The sequence below is a fragment of the Coffea arabica genome, chromosome 3c (genome assembly GCF_036785885.1).
Source record: "Coffea arabica cultivar ET-39 chromosome 3c, Coffea Arabica ET-39 HiFi, whole genome shotgun sequence".
Classification (NCBI taxonomy): Eukaryota; Viridiplantae; Streptophyta; class Magnoliopsida; order Gentianales; family Rubiaceae; genus Coffea; species Coffea arabica.
The window spans coordinates 3,015,014-3,037,608 of record NC_092314.1 but is presented as its reverse complement, the minus strand read 5'-3'; the positions used below and the strand labels follow the sequence as shown (position 1 = coordinate 3,037,608).

The 22,595-nt window shown below is 35.8% G+C and overlaps 2 protein-coding genes and 1 long non-coding RNA gene across 4 annotated transcripts; 1 reads left to right on the top strand and 2 right to left on the bottom strand.

Annotated features, from left to right (window-relative positions):
- Positions 1 to 2,641: 2,641 nt before the first annotated feature.
- LOC113734129 (probable serine/threonine-protein kinase WNK9) lies at positions 2,642 to 6,374 on the bottom strand. Of its 2 annotated transcripts, XM_027260480.2 has the most exons (8): positions 6,155 to 6,374; positions 5,818 to 5,965; positions 5,620 to 5,657; positions 5,209 to 5,436; positions 4,861 to 5,081; positions 4,511 to 4,668; positions 3,985 to 4,420; positions 2,642 to 3,888 (listed from the first exon to the last, which is right to left on the bottom strand). In XM_027260480.2, exons 2-8 carry the CDS (start codon positions 5,890 to 5,892, stop codon positions 2,861 to 2,863), a joined length of 2,184 nt encoding a protein of 727 aa, XP_027116281.2. In that variant the 5' UTR covers positions 5,893 to 5,965; positions 6,155 to 6,374; the 3' UTR covers positions 2,642 to 2,860. The 2 variants fall into 2 exon arrangements, with proteins under 2 accessions (XP_027116281.2, XP_071937944.1); XM_072081843.1 differs by lacking the exons at positions 5,818 to 5,965; positions 6,155 to 6,374 and having other exon boundaries at positions 5,209 to 5,256; positions 5,388 to 5,436; positions 5,620 to 5,656.
- Positions 6,375 to 12,805: 6,431 nt separating this feature from the next.
- Positions 12,806 to 18,678, top strand: LOC113734128 (uncharacterized). The gene is made up of 9 exons (XM_027260478.2): positions 12,806 to 13,166; positions 13,885 to 13,979; positions 14,578 to 14,642; positions 15,063 to 15,106; positions 15,667 to 15,744; positions 16,091 to 16,244; positions 16,829 to 17,005; positions 18,029 to 18,091; positions 18,201 to 18,678. Exons 1-9 carry the CDS (start codon positions 13,018 to 13,020, stop codon positions 18,306 to 18,308), a joined length of 933 nt encoding a protein of 310 aa, XP_027116279.2. The 5' UTR covers positions 12,806 to 13,017; the 3' UTR covers positions 18,309 to 18,678.
- Positions 18,679 to 19,730: 1,052 nt separating this feature from the next.
- LOC113733726 (uncharacterized) lies at positions 19,731 to 20,603 on the bottom strand. Its single transcript, XR_003459126.2, has 2 exons — positions 20,371 to 20,603; positions 19,731 to 20,028 (listed from the first exon to the last, which is right to left on the bottom strand). It is a non-coding gene; the product is annotated as an uncharacterized lncRNA (long non-coding RNA).
- Positions 20,604 to 22,595: the final 1,992 nt, after the last annotated feature.

Sequence of the window (22,595 nt, the reverse complement as noted above, 5' to 3'; positions counted from 1 at the left end):
GTTCTTCAAGACGGAACCAAAAAAAAAAAAAAAAGATAAAGAGAATTCTGAATTCTAAGGTTGCTAATTCTGTTTAATAGATTGGATTATCTGGAGAAGCCAGTAATCTGCAAAAGAATCTCCAAACTATTGCCGCCTCCACGAACACAAGTACCTTGGCCGGCTTGAATACTATACTGCGAGGTATTATTCTCAACTCCCTAGCTCCGATCTTCTGGCATTCAAACAACTCTCTCCATATTGGAATTTGCAACTGACCAACGTAATTTCCACCCAATTTCATCCACAGAGATGAATGCTATTTATTCGCTAAGAAGAGTACCTAAACTGTTATGAAGGAATTATCCTACTTACAACTTCATGTCTTTGCGTACCTTTTTTTTTTTTCCTTTTCTTGGGTGCAAAGGAGGGCGTTAGCCCGTTACATATTAACTAGGCGAGGTATTACCACGCCACAAACATCACGGCCCAGAAGTGTTCGTAATACTTGTGGAGGATCCTGGAAGACAGTCATTCCCAGAAGTGGCGTACCTTCATTCTTCAGGTAAGGATCCTTCTGGGTCTTCAAGGATCCCATAAACTTCCGCTCATAAAGGGCAATCAGAGCATGGAGGAGGCATTGGAATATATGAGGGATTTAAAAAAAAAAAAAAAATAGAATGTGCTGGTGCTATGGAGTCCGCAGGATCAAATGGGGACATTGACAGAATGGCAGCTAAGGAAGAGATACTTCTCGTTAAATCCCATTTGGAATTCAGATAAGTACAGCTAAAATTGCTCCACTCCTTGTGGATCAAGTTTAATAACATCCCATCTGCACTTTTCTACCACATTAATTATCTATTATGATGTAAATTATGTTTTATTTCAGGTTACACAGATATTATTTATTGTCATATATAGTCGAATTTTGAAGTAACCCCTGTAAGTAGTAGTGCTCCTAATCAATAAAGTGGGCCGGGTGGGGCTTAAACCGACGTCCAAAAAGAGTACAAGAATGGGCCAGGCTCACTTCCCGTTAGTCAGCCTAGAATTCACCTTGGGGAGGGACTGATCCAACTCTTCAACACTTTGTGGAAAATTGGCCAGCTAATTGATCCAGAATGGAATGCAGATAGACTAGTGTAATTTATACTTCTGTTAAATCTAATGATTTTTCAGATTAGATGTATCTGTCAGACTGTAACGTATTTTATGTATTTTTTATTAGTAATGCATCTTTTTTTATTATTGAACAAATCGTGTTGGACAATTTTTAATTAATTTATTGGTAACATTGAATTCTATTTTAACCGGAATAAAAAAAAAAAAAAGTGTAATGGTAAGGAAGATAGGAATTAGTTTCAATTCGTTAAGCGGTAAACTGGGCCTCTTGCAGACTTTCATCTGGGCTGCCAAGAATGGCCCCTAACAACTATTCAAGACAATTTTCTTTTTCTTTTTTTTTTTGACAAAAATTTTCTGAGTGTTTTACCTGGAGAGGAATTAGTATTTTGTTACTGTTTCTCAATCATGATGGGAAGCAAGAAATGCATAGTAGCATTTTATTGTTTTTCTGTTTGCATAAATGGTAGCATTTGTCATAATGAAAATCAATTCTCAATCCAAGTCAACAATGTACCTGAAGCCATTGTTATATGCTAGTGTTAGGAATGATAAGCACCCACTATAGTTTAGAAGAAGCCCAATTGGCCAAGAAGAGGAATGGATTTGAAGGTGTCAGGATTAGTGACTGTACTTGGTGCAGGATGCTTTTTCTCGTATCATGTTTTCTGGTGCCGAATTCAACAAGGGAAGGGTGATCTGCCCCCAAACACCTTTTGATGCAAAGTAATAAAGGAAACCATCTACCTTTCATTATCATACTTGCCACTTTTGATGTCCTCTTTCACCCTTCACGGCTCTGGCTCTGAATGCTATGTTGCTACTACAATAATGTTTCTAGGAAAATAAAGAAAAGAAAAAAGTATACCTAATGATCACATTCTTACTGTTGGTTGTGAATCAAGAAAGCAACAATGCAGGACAATCACAGAAATTGGAGTCTCTCCTCTCTCAGCCTTACAACACAAACAAAAAGTTTTTGAGCTAGAAATTGACATATTCCTAAACATGTTCGGGCAAGAATATTGTAGCAATTGATCAGCAACATTTTCTGTGGATGAACCGATTTCGTGGTAATCATTCGGTTAACTATTATTGAAGTGCTTTTGGTTCAGGGTCAATGAAAATCCGTCGTTCACAAATTAGTTTTGTCAAGACAAACTTTATTCACAATTAAAATGGCCCTTCACCAGAAGTTAGGGCAACTTGACTGTTCAGATTTTCATGAATCATGACTACAATCTACCGTAGCTTGGACGGACCATATGAGAGTATATTGATCAAGCCATAGTTCAATAGCTGAAGGCAAATGGTTTGGACGTTGGACCACATTTTACACTATTCATTTCGCATCATATGCCACAATTGGTCAGAATAAGGCACTAGGCTGCATGCAGCTTGATCCTTGCGTTCAGATATCAAAGATTCAAAGGAAGGAATTTAGGGATGGTCCTCACAAAGGAACAAAATGCAAGTTGCTCAAAGTTTCATGTTGTGCTGACAATCTTTTGCGGGACCTCAAACTGCCACGTAAAACTGTCTCAACCCCAGAACAGATTTGCATTGGAAACTGGGAATGTATATACATACATTATGTATTGATAAATGGGATGTACATGCATACATTAGTGTCAACCTTGGTGGAAGTATTTCTCTTGGAACTGGGATTTTACAAGCCGCGAAAATGTAATGTTCTGTGATAAGTGGTCACATTGCTTTGTTGGAATACCAGGAATCACCCAGTGTTTGGTTAGTGTTAGACATCAATGGCATCCACGGGAAGAGAAGTGGCCCTGTGAAGTGGGTGTGGAAGTAAGGGCCCAGTGTAGTAACTCTTGGCAGTGATCATATGTTCCGGACTGCAAGAACTATAGGCCAACTCCTGATCCCGCAGCATCTGGTTTGCACATTTCTTTCCGGTATCAACAGGCAGATAGGGAGGGAAATGCTTATCAGAGATGAGAGATTGATGTAGACTACCATCCTGCACTTCCCTTGGTGTGGAAAGGACTGATGACAAATGATACTTTTGGCTTTGAATGCTATCTAGCAGAGATGACGGTTTCGTCACAATCCCAGTTGATACAACCCCCAGTTCCCTCAACTGCATTTGGTACTTGGCTTTTAGCCACCTTAACTCCTGCCTTATCTCATTTTCGTAATCTGCAGCTTCCGAGTGACCAGGTGAAGTAGGGCAATCTCTTGTCTCGGGAGCATTATAACTATCCTCCTCAATGATCTTTATAATTTTCTCGTCGCTGCTAAATGTGGATTGCTGAGACGGTTCAAGATGATCATCACATTGGTTCCTACTGGAATTTTGTGATCTTAGTTCGGGCCCTTCATGCTGTGCCCATATATCAGTATAATGTATAATGTCAGATTGACTTGAAACCAAAGGTGCGCTTTCTGTTAAACATTGTTCAGACCCTTCAAACTGGTAAGTGATCTCTTCGAATCTCCCATGTATCGAACCACATCCATGCTGAGGACAGAGAACTTGCAAATTCTTGGCACCAGATCCATTTAATGTTAAATAACTGAGAAGAGAACCATTTGAAGCACAATTTTGGCAACATCTACCATTTGAGTAATTGGGGGTCTCTTCATTGTAAAGCCTCCTCTTCCACTCAGGCACTAAGCTAGCTATCTCACCATCAATCATTTCTGCTATCTTACTCATATCTTGGTCAGTGAGATCTAATTCAGCAATCATTTCTGCAGCCACACAGAGAGCTGTGTCGGTCTCGATGTCAAAAGGAAAGTATATATTTCGCACACGGCCTGCAATATCAGCACACGTGTTACTTAATCTCCAGTTGAAAATAAAGAAAGTAACAACAGATCCAAACAATTAAGTAAAAACAAATGTTTGTAGACCTTCTTCATCTGCAATTCTCAGTCTTAGGAAGATTCCATCATCTTCTCTTCTCTTTCCGTTGATTGTTATGTCCACACTTCCCAAGGACTCCTCCTGACTGTTCAATAGATCAATTCCATTTGTTTCATACCCATTTTGATGGTAATCCAAGCCATTTCTATGCTCCTGATCAAAATAAATGGTGTAACTATCTATCAAGGAACTGCTTTCTTGACTAAAGCTCAAGAGTGGCTCTTGTAACATTGGGCCAACATCATTGAAATCTCTGTAGTCATCTACTGGTCCAAGGTCAGTTAAATAATCATCACTTTGCAGGAAAGGGTCATGGAGAAGCTCTCTAGCAGATAGCCTATCAGACACTGTTGCTAAACATTTCTCAACAAATCGACGCACCTCAGGATCCTTCACCTTATAAAGAGCATCTGGTTTTTTACCCTTAATGCAGAATTACAAACATATCAAAACCAGAGTTGCAATGCATGTTTCAGATGCAGCAGATAAAAATTGAGATCAATGAATTCTTACAGAGATCACTTTTTTGTAGATCTGAGCAGGATGTGTGCATTCACTATATGGATATTCAAAGGTAACCATTTCCAAAATGCACATCCCAAATGCATAGATGTCCACTAATTCATTGTACTCCTCCGCGTACACCTCAGGAGCCATGAACTCTGGTGTTCCTGGAGGAAAGCAGCAGTCTGGGTAAATAAAAGTATATACAACTGCAAGAAAATCAATCCACATGACTAGTTTGGAATCATACTGATGAATTTAAGGTCACATGGAGAACTTGACCGCATGATTATTCTACAGAGAGGCTAACTTTTAGGTGATAGACATGAGACCATAAAGCTTCAAATCTCCCAACTTACCAACACACCGAGCAGCATGGGATTTGCGCAGAAATGCAGCGAGGCCAAGATCACCAATCTTGACCTCCCCTTGGTTGCCATTTACAAAAATGTTGTCGCACTTCAGATCTCTATGGATAACAGGAGGGTCATGGCTGTGAAGGTAAAGAAGGCCTTTCAAGATTTGCCTGCACCAATTCTTTATTGCTCTAATGTTAACCCTCTTATGTTTCACCCTATACCTATCAGGGCAATTCAGAACAGAATGAATCCATATAAGAACAATAAATTCCAAACTAGCTCATACTGACAAGTTTATCTCTCTGAAAACTGAAAATTAGACAAGCATGAGGCTCCAGTATTACTTACTGCCTCAGAGTTCCAGACGTAAACATCTCTGTCACAAAGTTGATGTTCCTATTTTCAGTGTCAACCCAAGAGGCATAAAATTTCATAATATTCTTGTGCTTCAAAGTTTTCAGCAGATGAATTTCACAATACAATCTCTCAAGATCATCAGGACTTTGCAAGAAGTCATTAAGTTTCACCTGGTTCCAAGCTACTTCAATCCCTTCATACTCATCAAATGCTCTATAACTGAAGGGAAAACAAAACAAACAAAAAAAACTCACGAATAAGAATGAACGTAAGCGGACCAAAATTAAAGAACCAGTAAATGCCACAAAAGACAGCACTGCAATCCAAACAGTCGATACAAGTCACAGAGTAGCAGAAGGACCAAAATTTTCACAGAAATGGATACAGGAAAAAGGTGCATACACTGTCTTTGAAGCTCCCTTCCCAAGAATCTCATTATACTGCAATTAACCAGAAAACAAAGAAGAACGAAAATTTTCAACACAAGAAACCAAAACATATATTATACAAAAAATTAGAAGGTACAAAAAATTGTTTGAGAAAAAAAAAACCAACGATATAACGTAAAAAGCAAAGATTGTGGATAGACATGAGCCATACCCTTCCATATCTTCCGGTAGGATCAACTTCAACAAAATCAGGATGATCAGCATCAAGGTCAATCACAGCATTCATTCCTATTATCTATATTTAGACAATAAAGAAAGACTCTTGGACCAGCTGTTATCTCCTGGGCTCTAGCTTGTTCCTTGTATTAGAGAGAAACGGAGAGAGCAAAAAGGGTTATATTACTTGAACCCCTCCAAATATAAAGATGAAATCTAGCTGTACTAGCAAATTATGTTGCGGTACAAAAGTTTACTAAATAGCACCAAGAAATATACTTTAACAGGCATGGGTGAGTTCATAATAAAAAAAAAAGACAAGCTTTTCTCACCAGCTCATAGACAACCAAGGCAAAGATTTCTCAATTCTATGGACTACTCTGCCCCCTCTATTTCCTCTCTCTCATATTCAGGCAGGCATGTCATGACAAAACAGGTCTCCCTTTCTTCTTTTCTTTATCTCATTCACGAGCTGTAAAACCACTCTCCGTCTCTTTGGTCTTTACTCTTTACACTTGTGCCATGTTTCAAAGCAGACATGTGGTGTGTGCCCAGAAATATTTGAGAGGGGGAAAATGGGACAAGGCCTGCAACGGCGAACCAAACGGGGGCCAACCCAGATTAATAAATTTGGTTTAATTAAGATTGTGTGGCAGTGGAACAAGTGGGTCTTTGACAGTAGTACAGATTGTCGTACATGGCGACTCATGTAATTGTAAGGAGAACATTATTAACTTCTTTTTCTTTCGAGTCAGAGAAGGTGTTTTCTTTCTTGGAAATCTATCTGATTGGATAAGTTTAGGATATCGGATTGAGTTTGACAGCCAGCCTCAACCTAAAGTAAGTTGCCTGATCGATCAACAGGAAGTTACTCCTCTACTACAAGTATTATAGTAGTACCAGACTACATCAAGCAAACCCCCCCCCCCCCCCAAAACAAAAAATAATAATAAAAATAAAACTATCAAACTATGGTCTCCGATAATGAGGGGTGATGATTCATCTCAAAATATCTGGCCAAATAGTCTGATTCAGTCAGGTGTTACATTCTTTAAGTGGTAGGCATAGAAAATCAGATGAGTAGATTCATGGTAAATCCTGCAACTGTATAAATTGGATATACATCTACCAGTACTTTTTTTTTTTTTTTTTATCATAACAATAACATTAAAATAACCTATTCTAACTTAATTTAGGGAGTAGTACCATTTACTCATTACTTCCCCCTTAAATCATCTATATTCCAGTTAGGCCGTCTCCGGGTGTTACATCAACTAGTCAATTAGGCGTGCATGGGTTTCCATGTGGAACATTTTTCTTTATCCCTATTCGCTCTAAATTACGTTTGATGAAGTTAATAAGAGTTTGGGCATCTTTCTACGAGTCATTCTAGAAGGACTTGTATTTGCCTTTCGATTCATACACCGGTATAGAGGTCTCTCCAATTTTTCTAAAATTTGGTCACTAGATTCTAAATTGCAGCCAATGTTGTCAACTATGTATGTCAACATCCAGATTGATCACAAGTCTCGCCTGTATTTTTTGTTTACCTACGGTTACACCTAAGTAATTATGATTATGTGTATTTACGTGATATATTATATGCAACCTAAGTGTGTTAGCAAGTACTTACTGAACGTTCGTTCATTAGGAAAATTTTAATAATAAATTTAGTATTGATTACAGCAATAGTCTATGCAAAACTAAGACGGCTACAACGTAACTTTTTCAAGCTTGACCCACATAGAATTTTTCAAGCTTTGCTGTCGATTTATCAGCATGGGAGCTTTGGACATTTCTAATGTTTTTGGTAAAAAAGCCAGCTGAAATGTGCCTTTCGCTCGCTAAGTCAATCAAGCACCACGCAGGCCAACTAATCTTATGTTCATGGCTGGACCTATCCCGCAATGCCTGATATTAATAAACAAACAAATAGTCCAACGGCTGACCAGGATCACAATTCCCTCCTTCCTGATTTTGCCAGATCTCAAGTACTTACCATCATTTTCTTACGTATATGATCTCAGCCCGGAATTAGATATAATTATGCACATAGGGATATCTCTTGTTCTTGGAAAGTTTGGACATCCATAATTCACACCGTTTATTGGAGGAAAAAATTTGGCCTGGTTAGAATTCTTTATACTATCAAATACTCTTTCACTTTTCTCTTCTTCTTTTTTTTTTTTTTTCGTTTTGTGGGAAGAACATGGAACATATGCAATTGGCACCCAAATTGTAGTACATAATGGGCTCCTAGCTGTAATATTCTATTAGTGAACTTTTAGGGTGTTGGCTTGTTACTTGAGTCTAAGATTTTGATAAAACGTAAGTCAGTATTAATAATAAATTAGTTGAAAATCGTCCAGCATAATCTGATACGATTTGCATGATGAACAAAGCTACACTGATGACACACAATACATACATATATATATATATATATATATATATATCAAGGATATATTTGATCTGAAAAATCATTAGATTTAACAGAATATTGGACTGGACTTACTTGGAAATAACATAAATTTGACACAAATTAGGATAAAAAGAAAGTAAGAAGTGAACCATCTGCTGGCGAGCCGAAAGATTTTAATAAACTTCTTCGTGCGCATCAAATTTGACGGAATATATACGGATCCGTCGTTTTCTCTTAAGCATCGGAACAAGTTGTTGAGTTTTGTTTTTATGAAAAAATTTACTTCTTCCGTCCCACCACTTTGATAGTCCTGTTTTCCTTTTTTGTCTGTCCCAAATTGTTGTTTACTTTCCAATTGAAGAATGTAGTTGTATTTTAATTTTTCTAAAATACCCTTATTCAATGTAAGTTGTTGTTACTATAAATCTACCCTATTTAATGAGAGTTGATTCTTTTTTTATCATCAATTCAAGTTCCCATAAAGTTGTACTCTAATTAATGTGAAGGTATTTTAGAAAAATAGCTAGCTAAATTGACTGTTCCAACAAAGTTAACTACTCCCTCCGTCCCACTTTGATAGTTCTGTTTCTTTTTTCACACAGTTTAAGAAAAAATAGTTAACTTTGTTGGAAAAGTAAATTTAGATTGCTATTTTCCTAAAACGCCCTCACATTAAATATGGTACAACTTTATGGGAACTTGAATTGATGATAAAAAAAGAATCAACTCTCATTAAATAGGGTAGATTTATAGTAACAACAACTTACATTGAATAAGGGTATTTTAGAAAAATTAAAATACAACTACATTCTTCAATTGGAAAGTAAACTACAATTTGGGACAGACAAAAAAGGAAAACAGGACTATCAAAATAGGACGGAGGGAGTACTTTTTATTAAACTGTGTGAAAAAGAAACCAAAACTATCAAAGTGGGACGGATGGAGTATTAAACTAGCTGTCAATGAATGGTATAGTACGTAATACGTCGTACTTAACCGGAAAACTACGCAGTCAAAGCGGTCGAAAGTTTTATCATGCGACTTTCAAAACATGTTGCTCTCATGGACGGACGAGTCTAATAATTTAATCAATTCCGAAAAAGAAATTCCACAAAACAAAGAGCTTTCTTTTGAATAAATAAGATGAATTGCTGCATTGTGGCATTGAAGATTGAACTCGTACTAAAAGATGGAAATCTCAAGGCAATCTTTTGATTTTTGTCTTTGTCAAGAAAGATGGATACAAGTTGTTGATTGGCACTGCTAATAGTGGTACTTTATGTTAAATTATTGGTACTTGTTCTGTCCTAACACAATTAATGTACCCCGCAGCTAGGACTGTCAATGGGGCTGGGCCAGCCCGAGCTCGGCTCGCTCGGTCCGACAGAAAGCCCGATGAGCCCGATCATTTAGTGAGCCGGTCTGAGCTTGAACCTAAAAATTAGGCCCGAATTAAATGTGAGCCGAGCTTGGGCCTTATTAGGCTCATACCCGATATAGGTCCGACCCTTTAATTACCTATATATATAATATTTATATTTTGATATTATGTATAATTATATATCCAAATATATTTTTGCTAAATACTAAATATATATATAAATTACAAAACACAAAAACACATCTAAAGACTCTTTCATGAGTTTTCTTGAGAGCCAATATTAGTAATGCATAACTAAATCTCTAATTTTTTTTATTGGTTGAGTAACTTTTTGTATTGGCATATTATTGGTTGATTTTTTTTTTTTGGTCTACAAACACAAAAATCATCAAGCATATTTGGATTTAAATCACAAGATTATAAAAAAAAGTTTCAACTTTTAAAGATGTATTGGCTTATGATTGCATGTTTTATTACTATTTATCATGCATTTTAAACGGATTACATATAAATATTGTTGAAAAAATTTTGGTTTATATACTTTTTAAGAACTATTATTTGTTCATGTTTAGTTTTAATATTATAGTTTTGTAAATATTAAATTAGTTTTACAACTTAATAGTTATAGTAATTATATTAAGAAAATTCAGGAGTAATAAGTGAGCTTGGGCTAAGCCCGATTAAGGCTCACAACCCGAATATTATGTGAGCTGAGTATGAGTTTCACATTTACGAACCCGAATCTCATAGCCCGAAACTCGAAAATGTCTCAAATTAAATGAGATGAGCTTGAACTCATCAAAACCCGGCTCATCAGGCCCGATTGACAGGCCTACCCGCAGCATTCGATAATTCTGGAGGCTTCTTAAGCTCTCCCAAATCAAAGCCTTGGTTTCTGGTAGTATTTGATTAGGAAATTGAGTCTGCAAACGACGTAGTACTTTTTATTATCATTAGTAACTTTAATTTTGCAACTTTTTTCTTCCTTGTATAGTTTGGGTTTGGTAGGAATTTGGACTTGGTTTCTGCTGAAAATCAGCCCAAATTTGATGTTTATCTGGCTGAATGGATATGACTCCTACTAGAAATTAAAATGTTAAAATGAATTTTCTTCACAGTCTAAGTTAATGTGATTATTTTTTGAGAACATTAAATAGATTATTTTAACACCAATCAAAAAATGAAATTGTTATGCAATTATTGTTCCTATGAGAATTTTAGTAATCATTTGCGAGATAATTATCTTTTGCGAACAATAATAATTATGTTAACAAGATAGTAATTTTGTCAAACACTTTTAGAATTATCGACTAAATTTGATAACGCCCTGGAAACAAAATATGAACAAGTTTGGTCAAAATATTTTAGTCCGTTTTGATTAGGACCTCCTTATATAATATCTTGAGAATTTGAGCACCAATATATAAAGGTACAAGTTTTTTTAAACCTACCAATCTACCACATTATACTTTTTTTGTACTCTCTGTCTATGAAATTACCATTCAGGGTTTTTATAAATTGCTTTGTTTGGATATCAAATTTTTTCAAATAATATTTTACTTGCATCATAAACATATTTTTCAATCCAATTTTTTATTTCGCATACGTCACATCACAAAAAGTGTTACAGTAATTATTTCAAATAATACTCTATCCAAACAGATTGAACACAATATATTAAAGAAATTGAGTTATCAATACGACAGTAGACCAATAACAACGAAGGTGAAAACAAGAAAAACAATGTTATCAACACGGGCATGTACTTTTGCTTGTCCCGTCCTGGCCCTCAAAATTCCAAGGTTAGAATTAATAACGATCGGACGAATTGGGTCCGAATTTATGGCAGAAGACTAAAACCAGAACTGGTTGAAGCAGCCATTTACTACCAGCAGGAACCATTATCAAGCGTGGTTCGGGCGATAGGACGCAGACGTATTGAGCTCCAAATTGTCCACTAGCAACTGTACAACCTGAGGCTGAGGGCCATTCGCACAAAAGTCAAGAGGCCTAACTTAGCATAATAATTAATAATGTTAGGGAAATTCTACGACTAAATACTCTTTTTAAGTACGCTAGTCTTGACTAACTCGAGACCATGGCAAAAAGACGGATGCACATGATATTTGATCCATAGTTTAGGGTAATTTAAGCAAACTCTCCTGCAATTATTAAGAATTGCCTTGTTGTTTAAGAAAGTAAACAATTACTAATATTTCTATCACATGTTAAGTAGTACAACGCTTTCATGGGCCTATTTTTTTTTTCTTCCTTAAAACAAAGAGAGGTGGTGCGTGGAGGATGGGGATTTGGTTATTCGACGTAAAAGTTACAATGTCAAAATTACCATTTTGTCGACATAGAAAATGGGTCGATTGATTGACGACGAAACTTAGATTCATCGGTAAGGCGTCTCACTTGCATCGACAGGTCACATGTTCAAATCATTATTGATCCTTGTAATAAAATAAAATTGGATATGTTTACAAAGTCCAAAAGAATTAGAAGTGTTTGCTTATCAAATGGTTACAACACATATTGAAGTTACGTAGGGAGAATGATATACGTCCGACAACAGCCCATTATCGGTTCTTGTGGAATTAATTTTGTTCTGCCCTCAAATTCGAACGTTAATTTGTAATCCAGAAAGCTGACTTCGTATGCTTAAAAAAAAAGAAAAAAAAGAAAGCTGACTTCGTTAGAGTAAGAGATCCAATCGTTTTTTTTTTTAAAGAGGATAAAATTTTCAGGCCTTAGTCTTCTTCTTTTCAATTGTTTTGGGCATCAATTCTTGGGCCTTAGTCTTGGTCTTACAAAATAAAATCCAAAATGCTTTAGGCGTTTAATTCTCGCTCCAACCCCCTCAATCCACGCGACACCCTAATATCTAATACTAATATGGCTAGGGGGAAAAAGGAGAGCTCCACTTTTTTTTTTTTTTTAAAAAAAAAGAAAGAAAGAAAGAAAAATCCTGTCACATGAATCACTCAATCTGAAAAGGTACAACCACCATCTATTTATTAATTTTTTTTTCCTTTTTTTGGGCAATAAACATCAATATTATAAATCTTTCTAAATTAATTGAAGTTTTCAAGGCAAATTAATTGTATAATTGAAACTTAAGAACCGAAATTATATTGAGAATCTATTTTATGAGGAACAATGGTCAATGCCACTGGGACGGCATCCCTTCCATTCAGCGACCTTTATGCCAGCAGCATATTCCAGCTCCCACCAAAGCGGCACCTGAAAATACCAGCTGCGTGGTTCCAACGCCGTCGTTTATCAGCTGCGAATAATTGCGGGCCCCACCCGTTGAACGACCAATATTTAAATTGTTGCATTTGCGCAGCTTATTTTTAGCCTATCGTTTCCTCCAAACTCGACGGACAATGGAGAATTGCAGCGGAGACATTTCCGGCGATCGCCCGACGGTGATGGTGACGAACGACGACGGTATTGATGCACCTGGATTGAGAGCTCTCGTTCGCGTCCTTGTCTCCACGAATCGCTTCCACGTCCTCGTCTGCGCTCCCGATTCGTGTGTTTCTTTCTATTTCTTTTGGAGTTTATGATCATGAATGTTTGAGCTGATTTTTACATGGATTTGAGCTCAATATCGTAACTTCAGTTTTTGACGCTTTTTTTCTTAGTGAGTTTATCTCCAATTCCAGTATTAATTGGTGAAGATTTCTATACTTAGTGTGCTGCAATTCTTTTGGGAAGTTAACAGGCTTCTTACTGTTCTGTTAATAAGTCGTTTTAGGATTAGACTAGCAAAAAACAGCTGCTTTGACTGGTTGATAGGCGGCATAAATTTTCACGGTTACTTAAATATATGAGAAGAGTCAGACTTATCTCTTTGTGGAGACAATATGCTTAAGTTCTGGAAGCGTTCATTTTATTATTCGAATTTGGAGTTGCCGTAGTGCTTAGACTATAACTAATGAAAGTGCTTAGACTATAACTAATGAAGGAAAAGAAGAAAGTTAAAAAAAAAAAAAATGAATGGTACTCTGTTTAAAATGTGGGAGCCTAATCTGACTAATTTGAGCAATGTTAGTGGTAAAATTTACTATTGCTGAGCAGAGCTTAATTTTTGAGAAGCGGCTGCAATCAAACATACTATTCAGGAATATATCAGGTTGAAATCTGAGGTGGATTATGTAGTCAACTTGTTGACATTTTCATAAGGATAAAGAGAGCTGTTGAATTATATCTGATAATCTATCTCTTAAACTTACTTTCTGCTGTTTCAGTGAGAAGTCAGCTGTGAGTCATAGCGTTACTTGGCGGAACCCTGTTTCAGCTAAGCAAGTGGAAGTTAGTGGAGCTACAGCTTTTGCTGTTTCTGGTTAGTTGCAAATCCAATTAAATATCTAAACTACACTATGCCTATTGTTCGGGTTGTAGTTGACACTATTATATGTGTTTTTAACGCATTTTTCTAAGTTAATCACCTGAAATAATGTAAAAAATGCTAAATAAGTTGCTCAACTTTTTATGTCTAGCGGACTTAAATGAGAATCTCATGGTTTAGCATTGCTATTAAAAAGGACTGTAGGTTCTCGTATTCTTTAACCTGAATCATTATGTTTTACATGAAGACTAAAGTTCCTCTTGATTCATGACTAGTGCAGAGGAATTATAACTTTATGATGTCGCTATCTTGAGTTTCTGAATGTTACTTGGGTATGTATTTCACTGAAATGCTGTGGTTTATAAGATGTTAGGGATACATAAAAAACTTAACTAGCAATGAGGGTATTGCTTTGACTTCAGTTTGGCAGTTGTCTTCTTGATTCATAAAAAGCAAATTTTGGAATTTACTTTGCCATAGGTGGAATTGGTGCTGCCATTTCCACCTGATACCCCTGATTTGGTGTTACCTGGTGTTACCTATTGGCATGATTTGCAGTCCAATATATCATCACCATTCCTTTGTTTTGCAGGAACTCCAGCAGACTGCACTTCCTTAGGAATCTCTCAAGCTCTCTTCCCTTCAATACCTGATCTTGTAAGTATACTAGCTTCCACTGCAAATTCGTGTCTAAATTTTTTTGTCTGGCTCTTGTACCTTCTATTATCATCCAATTTTATGATGCTTGATTTACCCATTCTTTCTTTATTCTTCTTTTGGATGGATTGTTCCCATTCTAATTCATTCTTAGGACATCAACTGCATGGTTTCAGTGTTATACTTGCTTGAACGCTGTAATGATTTATTCCTGTTGATATAAAGGTTGGCCAACATAGAAGTTGCTTTGAGCTAACTCAATTGTTATCTTGCTTGAAAACTTCCATCAAGCGGCTACATGCACTTGTGTAGTTGTCCGTGACATGCTCTGTCTTTGTAGCTTTGCTTTAGAAGTTTTGCTAAGATTTTCTATGTCAGATACTTGTGTATGGTCTCATTAGCATTCAACATTTGTTGCAGGTTATCAGTGGCATAAATATGGGTAGCAACTGCGGTTACCATGTGTTCGTACAACAATCTTCTCTTGTCTTTTGGATAATGTTGAATATGAATCCTGTCAACTGGAACTATGAGATTTATATTTTCAGGATATTTCTGGTTGCCATTCTCCAATCTAACCTGTCTTTGCACTGTATTTTATGGGCAAATGACTACTCGAAAATACTTTGGTGACTTTATTAGAGTACTTGACATATTTTCCTGGTCAAAAACAAACTTAAGCTCCGATGATAGTATATGCTTCCCTTCAGTAAGTTAAACCAATATGTGAAACAGAAACCAAGTATGGTAAATGTAATGGCAACTTTTGTTCCTGTTAAACTTTGATTACAATATGATGTTATAAGCTTTTCAGTGTGTTTGCGTTATATTGAATTAAAACACTACAAACATTGGGGTCTCAGACTTTCAAACACCACCTTAAAATAGCTGATTCTCTCATTTTAGATAATACTCTAATGGCCATTTATGTGTTTGCTAGCCATTTTTTTCTCCATAATAAATACCAGGGCTCTTTGTCCTTAAATGTGTTTTCTACCTGATAAATTTCTTGTTGGACATGCAGGGTTTACTCGGGCACAGTAGGGGGTGCTCGAGAGGCTTTCTTCAATGGTGTACCATCCGTCTCCTTGTCCTATGATTGGTATGTAGGCACATGCACTTTTTCACCTTTCTGCTTTGATCAGGCATCATAGGACGCTTTCCTTGAACTCATTTTCGGAAACAAATAGGAGCAATGACTTGTAAATATGACATCCCAAAATTTTCTACTTCAGAAAATATATGGTGGTTTGTAATTGCCCTTATATTCTTCAATCTATGCGATAGTCTCTAGGTTAGATTGCTTAGAGCTTGCCAAATCTAGACAGAACATATGTCAGCCGCTTCTTGATGTATTTGAAAGTTTTCACTTCTATTTACTTTAGTCATTTTGTTTTCTTTAGAAGGATAGTAAATTGATTCAACACATCATCACTTATTTGATGCAGGGTTGGTGGAAAGAGCAATGTTAATGACTTCACTTTGGCTGCTGAGGCTTGCTTGCCAATTATTAGTGCTATAGCAGTAGAGATCAAGAATCATAATTACCCTCAGAATTGTTTTCTGAACATAGATGTGCCAACAGATGTTGTTAATAACAAGGTACGCATGATACCAGCTCCAAAACTTGGTTGATATTGACCAAAGAGTGTTTTTTTTTTCAATCTGCATTGCTGTAAATGGTTTAGATATACAAAATAAATAAATAAAATATCATGAACATTTCTGCTGCAGTCAATAGATTTCATATCTGCTACTTACCTCATCAAGGACTTTCACTGTTTATGCCTATCATGCCACATGGCCTTGCAGCTTATCTGCTCTGGTTTAGACTTATCAATGAGAAAATGTGTTATGTATGTATTTTATGCTGCACATACTTCTCCACTCATTTACCTATAAAAGTTTACTGTTTTCAGTTCTATTTATGCAATTATTGACAATTGATTGATAATTTATTTGCAAATAAGTGAAAAAATATAATCAACAGTGATTCTTCATTTATCTATTGAAGTAGAGAATGAAATGATATATGTGAGGGCATAAACTTTGCATTCTAGTATAAGTAACTGCCCATCCTTCCCTTGCCAATTTCTCCTCTTGAGCTTATATTTTGCACAAATGATGTAAGAGCTGTGTCATGTTCTGTACAGGATGACTTATTGGTTGTTTGGTTCCTCTAATAGGGATATCGTCTGACTAGGCAGGGCAAGAGCATTGTCAAAATGGGATGGAGGCAAGTAACATCTGATACTGAAGGGGGGAAAATGTTATCTACAATGACAATGGATGTTTCAGGTGCAGAAGCAGGAGGGGCAGATTTTTCCAGCAGACAACAAGAGCAGCTTCTTTTCAGGAGAGAAGTATGATCTATTTCTCTTCTTGCTGCTCTTCTAACTGGCAAAGCTTGCTTTTTTTTTTTTTTTTTTTTTTTTTTTTATGGTGCTGGTTGTAGTTTTCTCCAAGTGGATAGATCTGTTTACATGCTTGTTGCTTACTTTCTAAGACCTTTAGATCAGTTAGGTAATAGCTAAGGTGACCTTTCTTTAGGATTAGGTTTCAAACCTTTCTTTCCTTTTTCTGGTTCTTTTGTTGGTCCTTTTTTTCCCCTCTTTGACTTGTTTTGTTGATAGTCATCAAATAAATTGGATGCTACTGGAGACAAAATGTGGAAAACGTTAAAGAGTTGGTGCCAGAGATGCAAGTGAAATTGCTTCATCTTGTAGCAGTCATGTGCTTGAGTAAATACGTAAAAGTGACAACAGCTAATCATGTTGGGTGCAGATCAATTATTGATAACCTATTTATTTAGTTTTCTTACACAGATTACAAATTGGGAGTGGTAAAGTTTAAACTTCTCTTTATCTCCAGGAGAAAAAAAAATATATAGGTGTTTTAATAATTCTGCAAACAAGGGTATATTGAGCTCAACTATGTGAGATGATTTGTATTAAGGACTTCTCCTTTGCTTCTAGTATGAAAAGGAATTTGGTTGGAGTATTCTAATTTCTAAATGGCAGTATCTTCTTGAACTGGACTTAATTTCTAGGATGGAGTACAGTTTTAACTCTGCATTGGATTGATGGAATTCAAATTATATATATGAAGAGCTAGTGAAAAAATGCTGTTACAAACAGTGTTAATGAAAATTTCTAGGAATCTATTGTTGAACTGAAAGAAAGACACAGCCGCAATAATTTTGTGCGTATGCACCCAAGCCTACATCCAAACTCTCTTCTGTTCGGGGTGAAGAATGAAGTCAGTCTGTTGAAACCTTAAAGATTTAAAACCTAGTTGTCAGCTTGAAATTTGTTCTCATTTGTTGCAGCTTTATCTGTTTGTTGTAGTGAGCTTTTAACACCACACTTCACTGTTCCAATTTTTAGGTTAGAGGAGGTCAAATTGAGAATGATGCGGATACTGACTACTGCACCCTTCAAGGAGGATATGTACGTAATTGGTGTTCTTAGTTCTTCTTTTCGCTTTTCGTGAATTTTAAGTTTTATTTGGCTCAAATAGGAAATTTTGTTGATACGCGTCTGCCCCCTTCGCTTCCAGATAACCGTCACTCCTCTTGGTGCCTTGTCTCCTCCAGAGATCGATGGCTATTCATACTTCAAAGAGTGGCTGCCCATTGTATCTGAGCGCTATTCCTCTGCATTATAGATTTAAAGTTGATGTTGCGAGTTCCTCCTTTTCCCCCAGAATCCATTTTTTCTGTCACATACTCCAGGACATGATGAAGCTAGTGGATTTGTGGCTCCAAATTGAACCCAATTCAATTTACCAAAGCTGGGTAGAATTCCAAGAAGGTTGGTCTGTATGAGAAATAAACAGTAGAAGTTACAAGCATTTCGCCAGTTAATTGCCTACAGAACCACCTAGCCCATGGACAAAAACTCAGCGACAATGAGCACCAAGAGTGAGCTGTTTGTATCATGATAGATCGACTAACTGTTCCTATTTAATCCCCATTTGATCAGCAAGCATACGATTTTAAAATCTAAAGATTCCAATCCGAGTATTATTGCAACTACTTGTAGATTCATGGTAATCTTAAGCTCATATTAGACCCGTGTAACATACATTCATATGCATAATTCAACAAAATTTATGTATGATTCAAGCTTTTCAAACAATCGTTAAATATACCTTATAAAATTTTCCTTAATTATACGTTATGAATAGTAATTTACTTTGTGACAAAGCTCGAAATTTGTTTTCCCCGTTTAGAATGTACATATATGTACAATCTTGGGGCGGCGGTCTGCCGACCACCAAATAAAAGCATTTGAGGATCTCCAAAAATTTTGCCATGATTAAATTCAGCTATATTTCGGCGATACTTTGATGCTTCGTTGACTGTTCTAATTGCTACAGCGCCTGTAATATCAATTAATTTTCATGTTTATGGCCTTCACTTTAGTCGTTAATTTCCCTCTAGATACTCCTCAGTAGTTGCTTAATAATGAATATCCTTGCTGCCCTTGTTTCCCCCTTTTTTTTTTAAAAAAAAAAAAAAAAGTCGTGACCAAAACTGGATTTTTAATTTTTTTTTTTATCTATAATAAATCGACCTTTAACTAGTATGCTTTAATAGCCAAAAGTTTTCAATTGTTCTCCTTTGCTCCTGAAAAGAAAAAGTTAAACAGGAATAAGGTGATCGTTCATTTTCTACAATATCATCTATAATTTACCTTTCACTTCTTTAATGGTTTTCAACATGTTCCTAAGCAACGTTTGAAAAGCTAAAGCAGTGACATAATTAATACGTATGGATTATTTTGTGAAAAATTGAAAATTTCTTGTCGGTCGTCGGTCCAATCAGTAGCTCTAAATTATTGCAAGACTTCGTAAAGTACAGCAAATTGCTAGTTCAACTGCTAAGAGTAGACGTGGGAACAAAAAGCTGAAAAAAAAAAAAGAGCCAAAACAAAGAAAAACAAATATGGAGATATTGCACCTTACAGACCAGTGGTCTCGTCATGCAAAATATTAGGGAGAAGCCTCCTCACTTTTTTTTTTTTTATAGTTTTTTTCAGATGCAATCATCATTATACTGTCAATTCTCAGATTCTTGGAAGAAGATTTCAGAATAACTCAAAGATAAATACTAAATTCATAATTTAAGAGGGACATTCTCTGAGGAACTCTCTCTGTTGATGCCGGAAATCAAAATGGGAAAAGAAAAAAGAAGACAGAAAACCTTTAATTAATTAAAATATTTACATGAGATTAAAGTCTCCAAATTTGTGCTATGTGTCGCCGCTGCATTTTGGTGGAGGCAAAGCAGGCGGATGAGCCTCCACTAGTATGGACCACAGTACATGCACGTCTTCATATTGGCACGACTTTACATCTTCATACAAGATGTATATCCCCCTACCTGTGATACCAAATCAAAAAAAAAAAAAAAAAAAGAAGATAAACTGCAGTTAGAAAATCAAGTTTAAATTCGATGATAAGACCAGCTGCTAATCACACGCAAAATTGAAAGAAATCCGCTCCTTTATCCCATTATTAATATCATGTTATAATTTTTGAAAAGAAGAGAGTTGCTGTTTAATTATGTTAAAGCATGGTTTGAAGGCGAGGAAGGAATGCATGAAACACATTTGCAGTCTAACATTTCTTAAGAGATAATGCATGCAGTAGAAATGAGAATGTGATCGAGATGAAGAGTTGCTAATTAGAAAATGAGCAATGGAGAGATTATAGGAGTGAATACTCTTTTTGTGAGCTGAGTGGATACGAAACCACAGTTTCTTCAATGGAGAGAAGAGTGATTGAAGCCACCCCATTTGGAGAAGAGGGTGGTGTGGCTCATGGTAGGTGGAGGAGAAGGGAAATAAGAGACTCGGTAAGAGAGAGAAATGGCTAGTTTGCTTAGACAAGGGTGAAGTTTAGGTCACTATTTCTTTAGAACATTTAACATTCCCTTCTAGACCAATTATGCACATCACATTTTTTTCTTGGTGCAATGTCCCTCTCACACCTTTTTCTCTTCTAGTAGAAGAAGCTACGCTCAACAAATCATCCACCCTTCTTACACTTCCAAGAAAAAGAGGAGAAAAAAAAAAACAAACGAGCCCTTATATTTACATCTCTTCATCGATCTTCTTCCATATTGACATCCCTTCTACCTCAAGCTTTGATTTTTACTGCTGTTTAAGTTTTGGATGCCCCTCGGTTTGGACTTGTGGGGTTCTTTTTCTTTTCTGTGCTCCCTCGTGTTTTCTAAGAAAACATTCCTCTCTTGAGAGTATGTTTCAAGTATCCAATGCCTATTCGACCACCTGTACTAGTAGGGCTTCTCTTGTTACTGTGTCCATTTAGGGCTTTCTGACTATCTATTTTTTTAATATTTTTTCAAGGTTGCATCAGAGCTTACCTCTCAACATTCAACATTCAATCATTCTTGTGTATCTTTGTTTTCAACTCAAACTATTCACTACTTAATTCGGGTTCACATTGAGGATGTAATCAATCATGTTCCTATAAAACATTTTTTGTATTTACTCAGTTTTGAGCACATATACCACCTACCTTGAGAAGTGCATATTATTTTTTTCTAGGTCAAGATTTCTTAATTCATTAGAGAGTCGTATGTGTAGCTTTAGAATGTAGTTGCTGAATGTATATAGACGTAGATAAGAGTATCATGCCATCGATGGACCGACAAGATGCAGGACTCTCATTAGCTTATGGCCGTGGAAGGCTAGCATTGGAGCCTTTGATCTTTGTTATTTAGACAGTCCTTTTCATTATTCTTCATCTTTCTTCTTTGTTTATTATTCTCCCAAAAGCTTCAAAAATTAAAAAAAATTTTAAAAAAACCGGAAAAGCAAAATCAAAGCAGATATCTTGTATCCAACAATAATAGACTGATCATGCATTAACCACATCTACATTAGTCATTAAATATGAAGTCACGAAATTGATTGTCAGGAGAAAGGCCAAAAAAGTAATAAATGCTTGAAAAACACAACTGCTAAAAGCACTTGAAATACATAGACTGATGATCATGTGCTTCATAAGTCTAATCCATTCTCAAAGATGTGGTAAGTATGCGCCTGGACAACACAACTACTTATCATAAACCGTACTAAGGTTCCGTTTGATAAAACTGAATCTGAATACTGAAACAATTAATTTGCTGAATTTTAAACACTGAAAAAAATATATGAATGTCTGAATTTTAATGCTAAATCTAGTTATACTGTTTAATAAATATTTATAGCTGAATGCTTAATAAGTTTAATTTGACAATTTTGCCCTTATATCATTTTATTCAAAAAAGAAATAGAATCTATGATTTAATTAATTTAAAATTGTTAGGTATGAAAATGACAATATTTATTTTTAAATCAAATTAATATAAAAGATGAAATATATTATATGAGGAGTATGGAGAAGATGTGAAAGTCATTAAAAAGGGAGAAAAGAGAAACTAAAAATCGTTAGATAGAGAATATTAGGTTGTTTAATTGGATAAGAATTTTGAACATAATTAACAAACAATGGTAGATTTGGTAGATAAGATAAGATAGTTGAAATAATTCTATTAATTCTTATCAGAATTAAGCATTCAGTTAGGATTCTTGTGCTGGAAAAAATACACACAGGTTCAGCACTGCTTAACAAGTTCAGCAAATAGGTTTTCATTTATCAAACACTCAAAACATCTGAATGTCTGAAAAAATTCAGATTCAGCACTTTTTTATGTTATTAAACAAACCCTAATCAGATAATAGATTAACCAGGCATATCAAATTGAAGAAAAAAAAAAGAAAAGGAATTTCAGGAGAATTGTTTAGAAAATGTAATAAGAGTCCTTTATGATTTATCTCATGCTACTGGCTGAAAGTATATAATACGGTGCATGTTTCGAGCGCATTGAGCTACTTATGCAGGTAATACTGGAAGTCATGAGTTAGTAATTTCTAACATTTT

Bases quoted from the DNA above. Each gene is read 5' to 3' on its own strand.
- LOC113734129 (XM_027260480.2), bottom strand. From the start codon at position 5,892: ATGAATGCTGTGATTGACCTTGATGCTGATCATCCTGATTTTGTTGAA. The intron at 4,421-4,510 runs GTAAGAATTCAT...TTCTGCATTAAG, and splicing joins TCTACAAAAAAGTGATCTCT to GGTAAAAAACCAGATGCTCT. The intron at 3,889-3,984 runs GTCTACAAACAT...CTGATATTGCAG, and splicing joins GAGAATTGCAGATGAAGAAG to GCCGTGTGCGAAATATATAC.
- LOC113734128 (XM_027260478.2), top strand. From the start codon at position 13,018: ATGGAGAATTGCAGCGGAGACATTTCCGGCGATCGCCCGACGGTGATG. The intron at 13,167-13,884 runs GTGTGTTTCTTT...CTGCTGTTTCAG, and splicing joins CTCGTCTGCGCTCCCGATTC to TGAGAAGTCAGCTGTGAGTC. The intron at 13,980-14,577 runs GTTAGTTGCAAA...TTTGTTTTGCAG, and splicing joins TACAGCTTTTGCTGTTTCTG to GAACTCCAGCAGACTGCACT.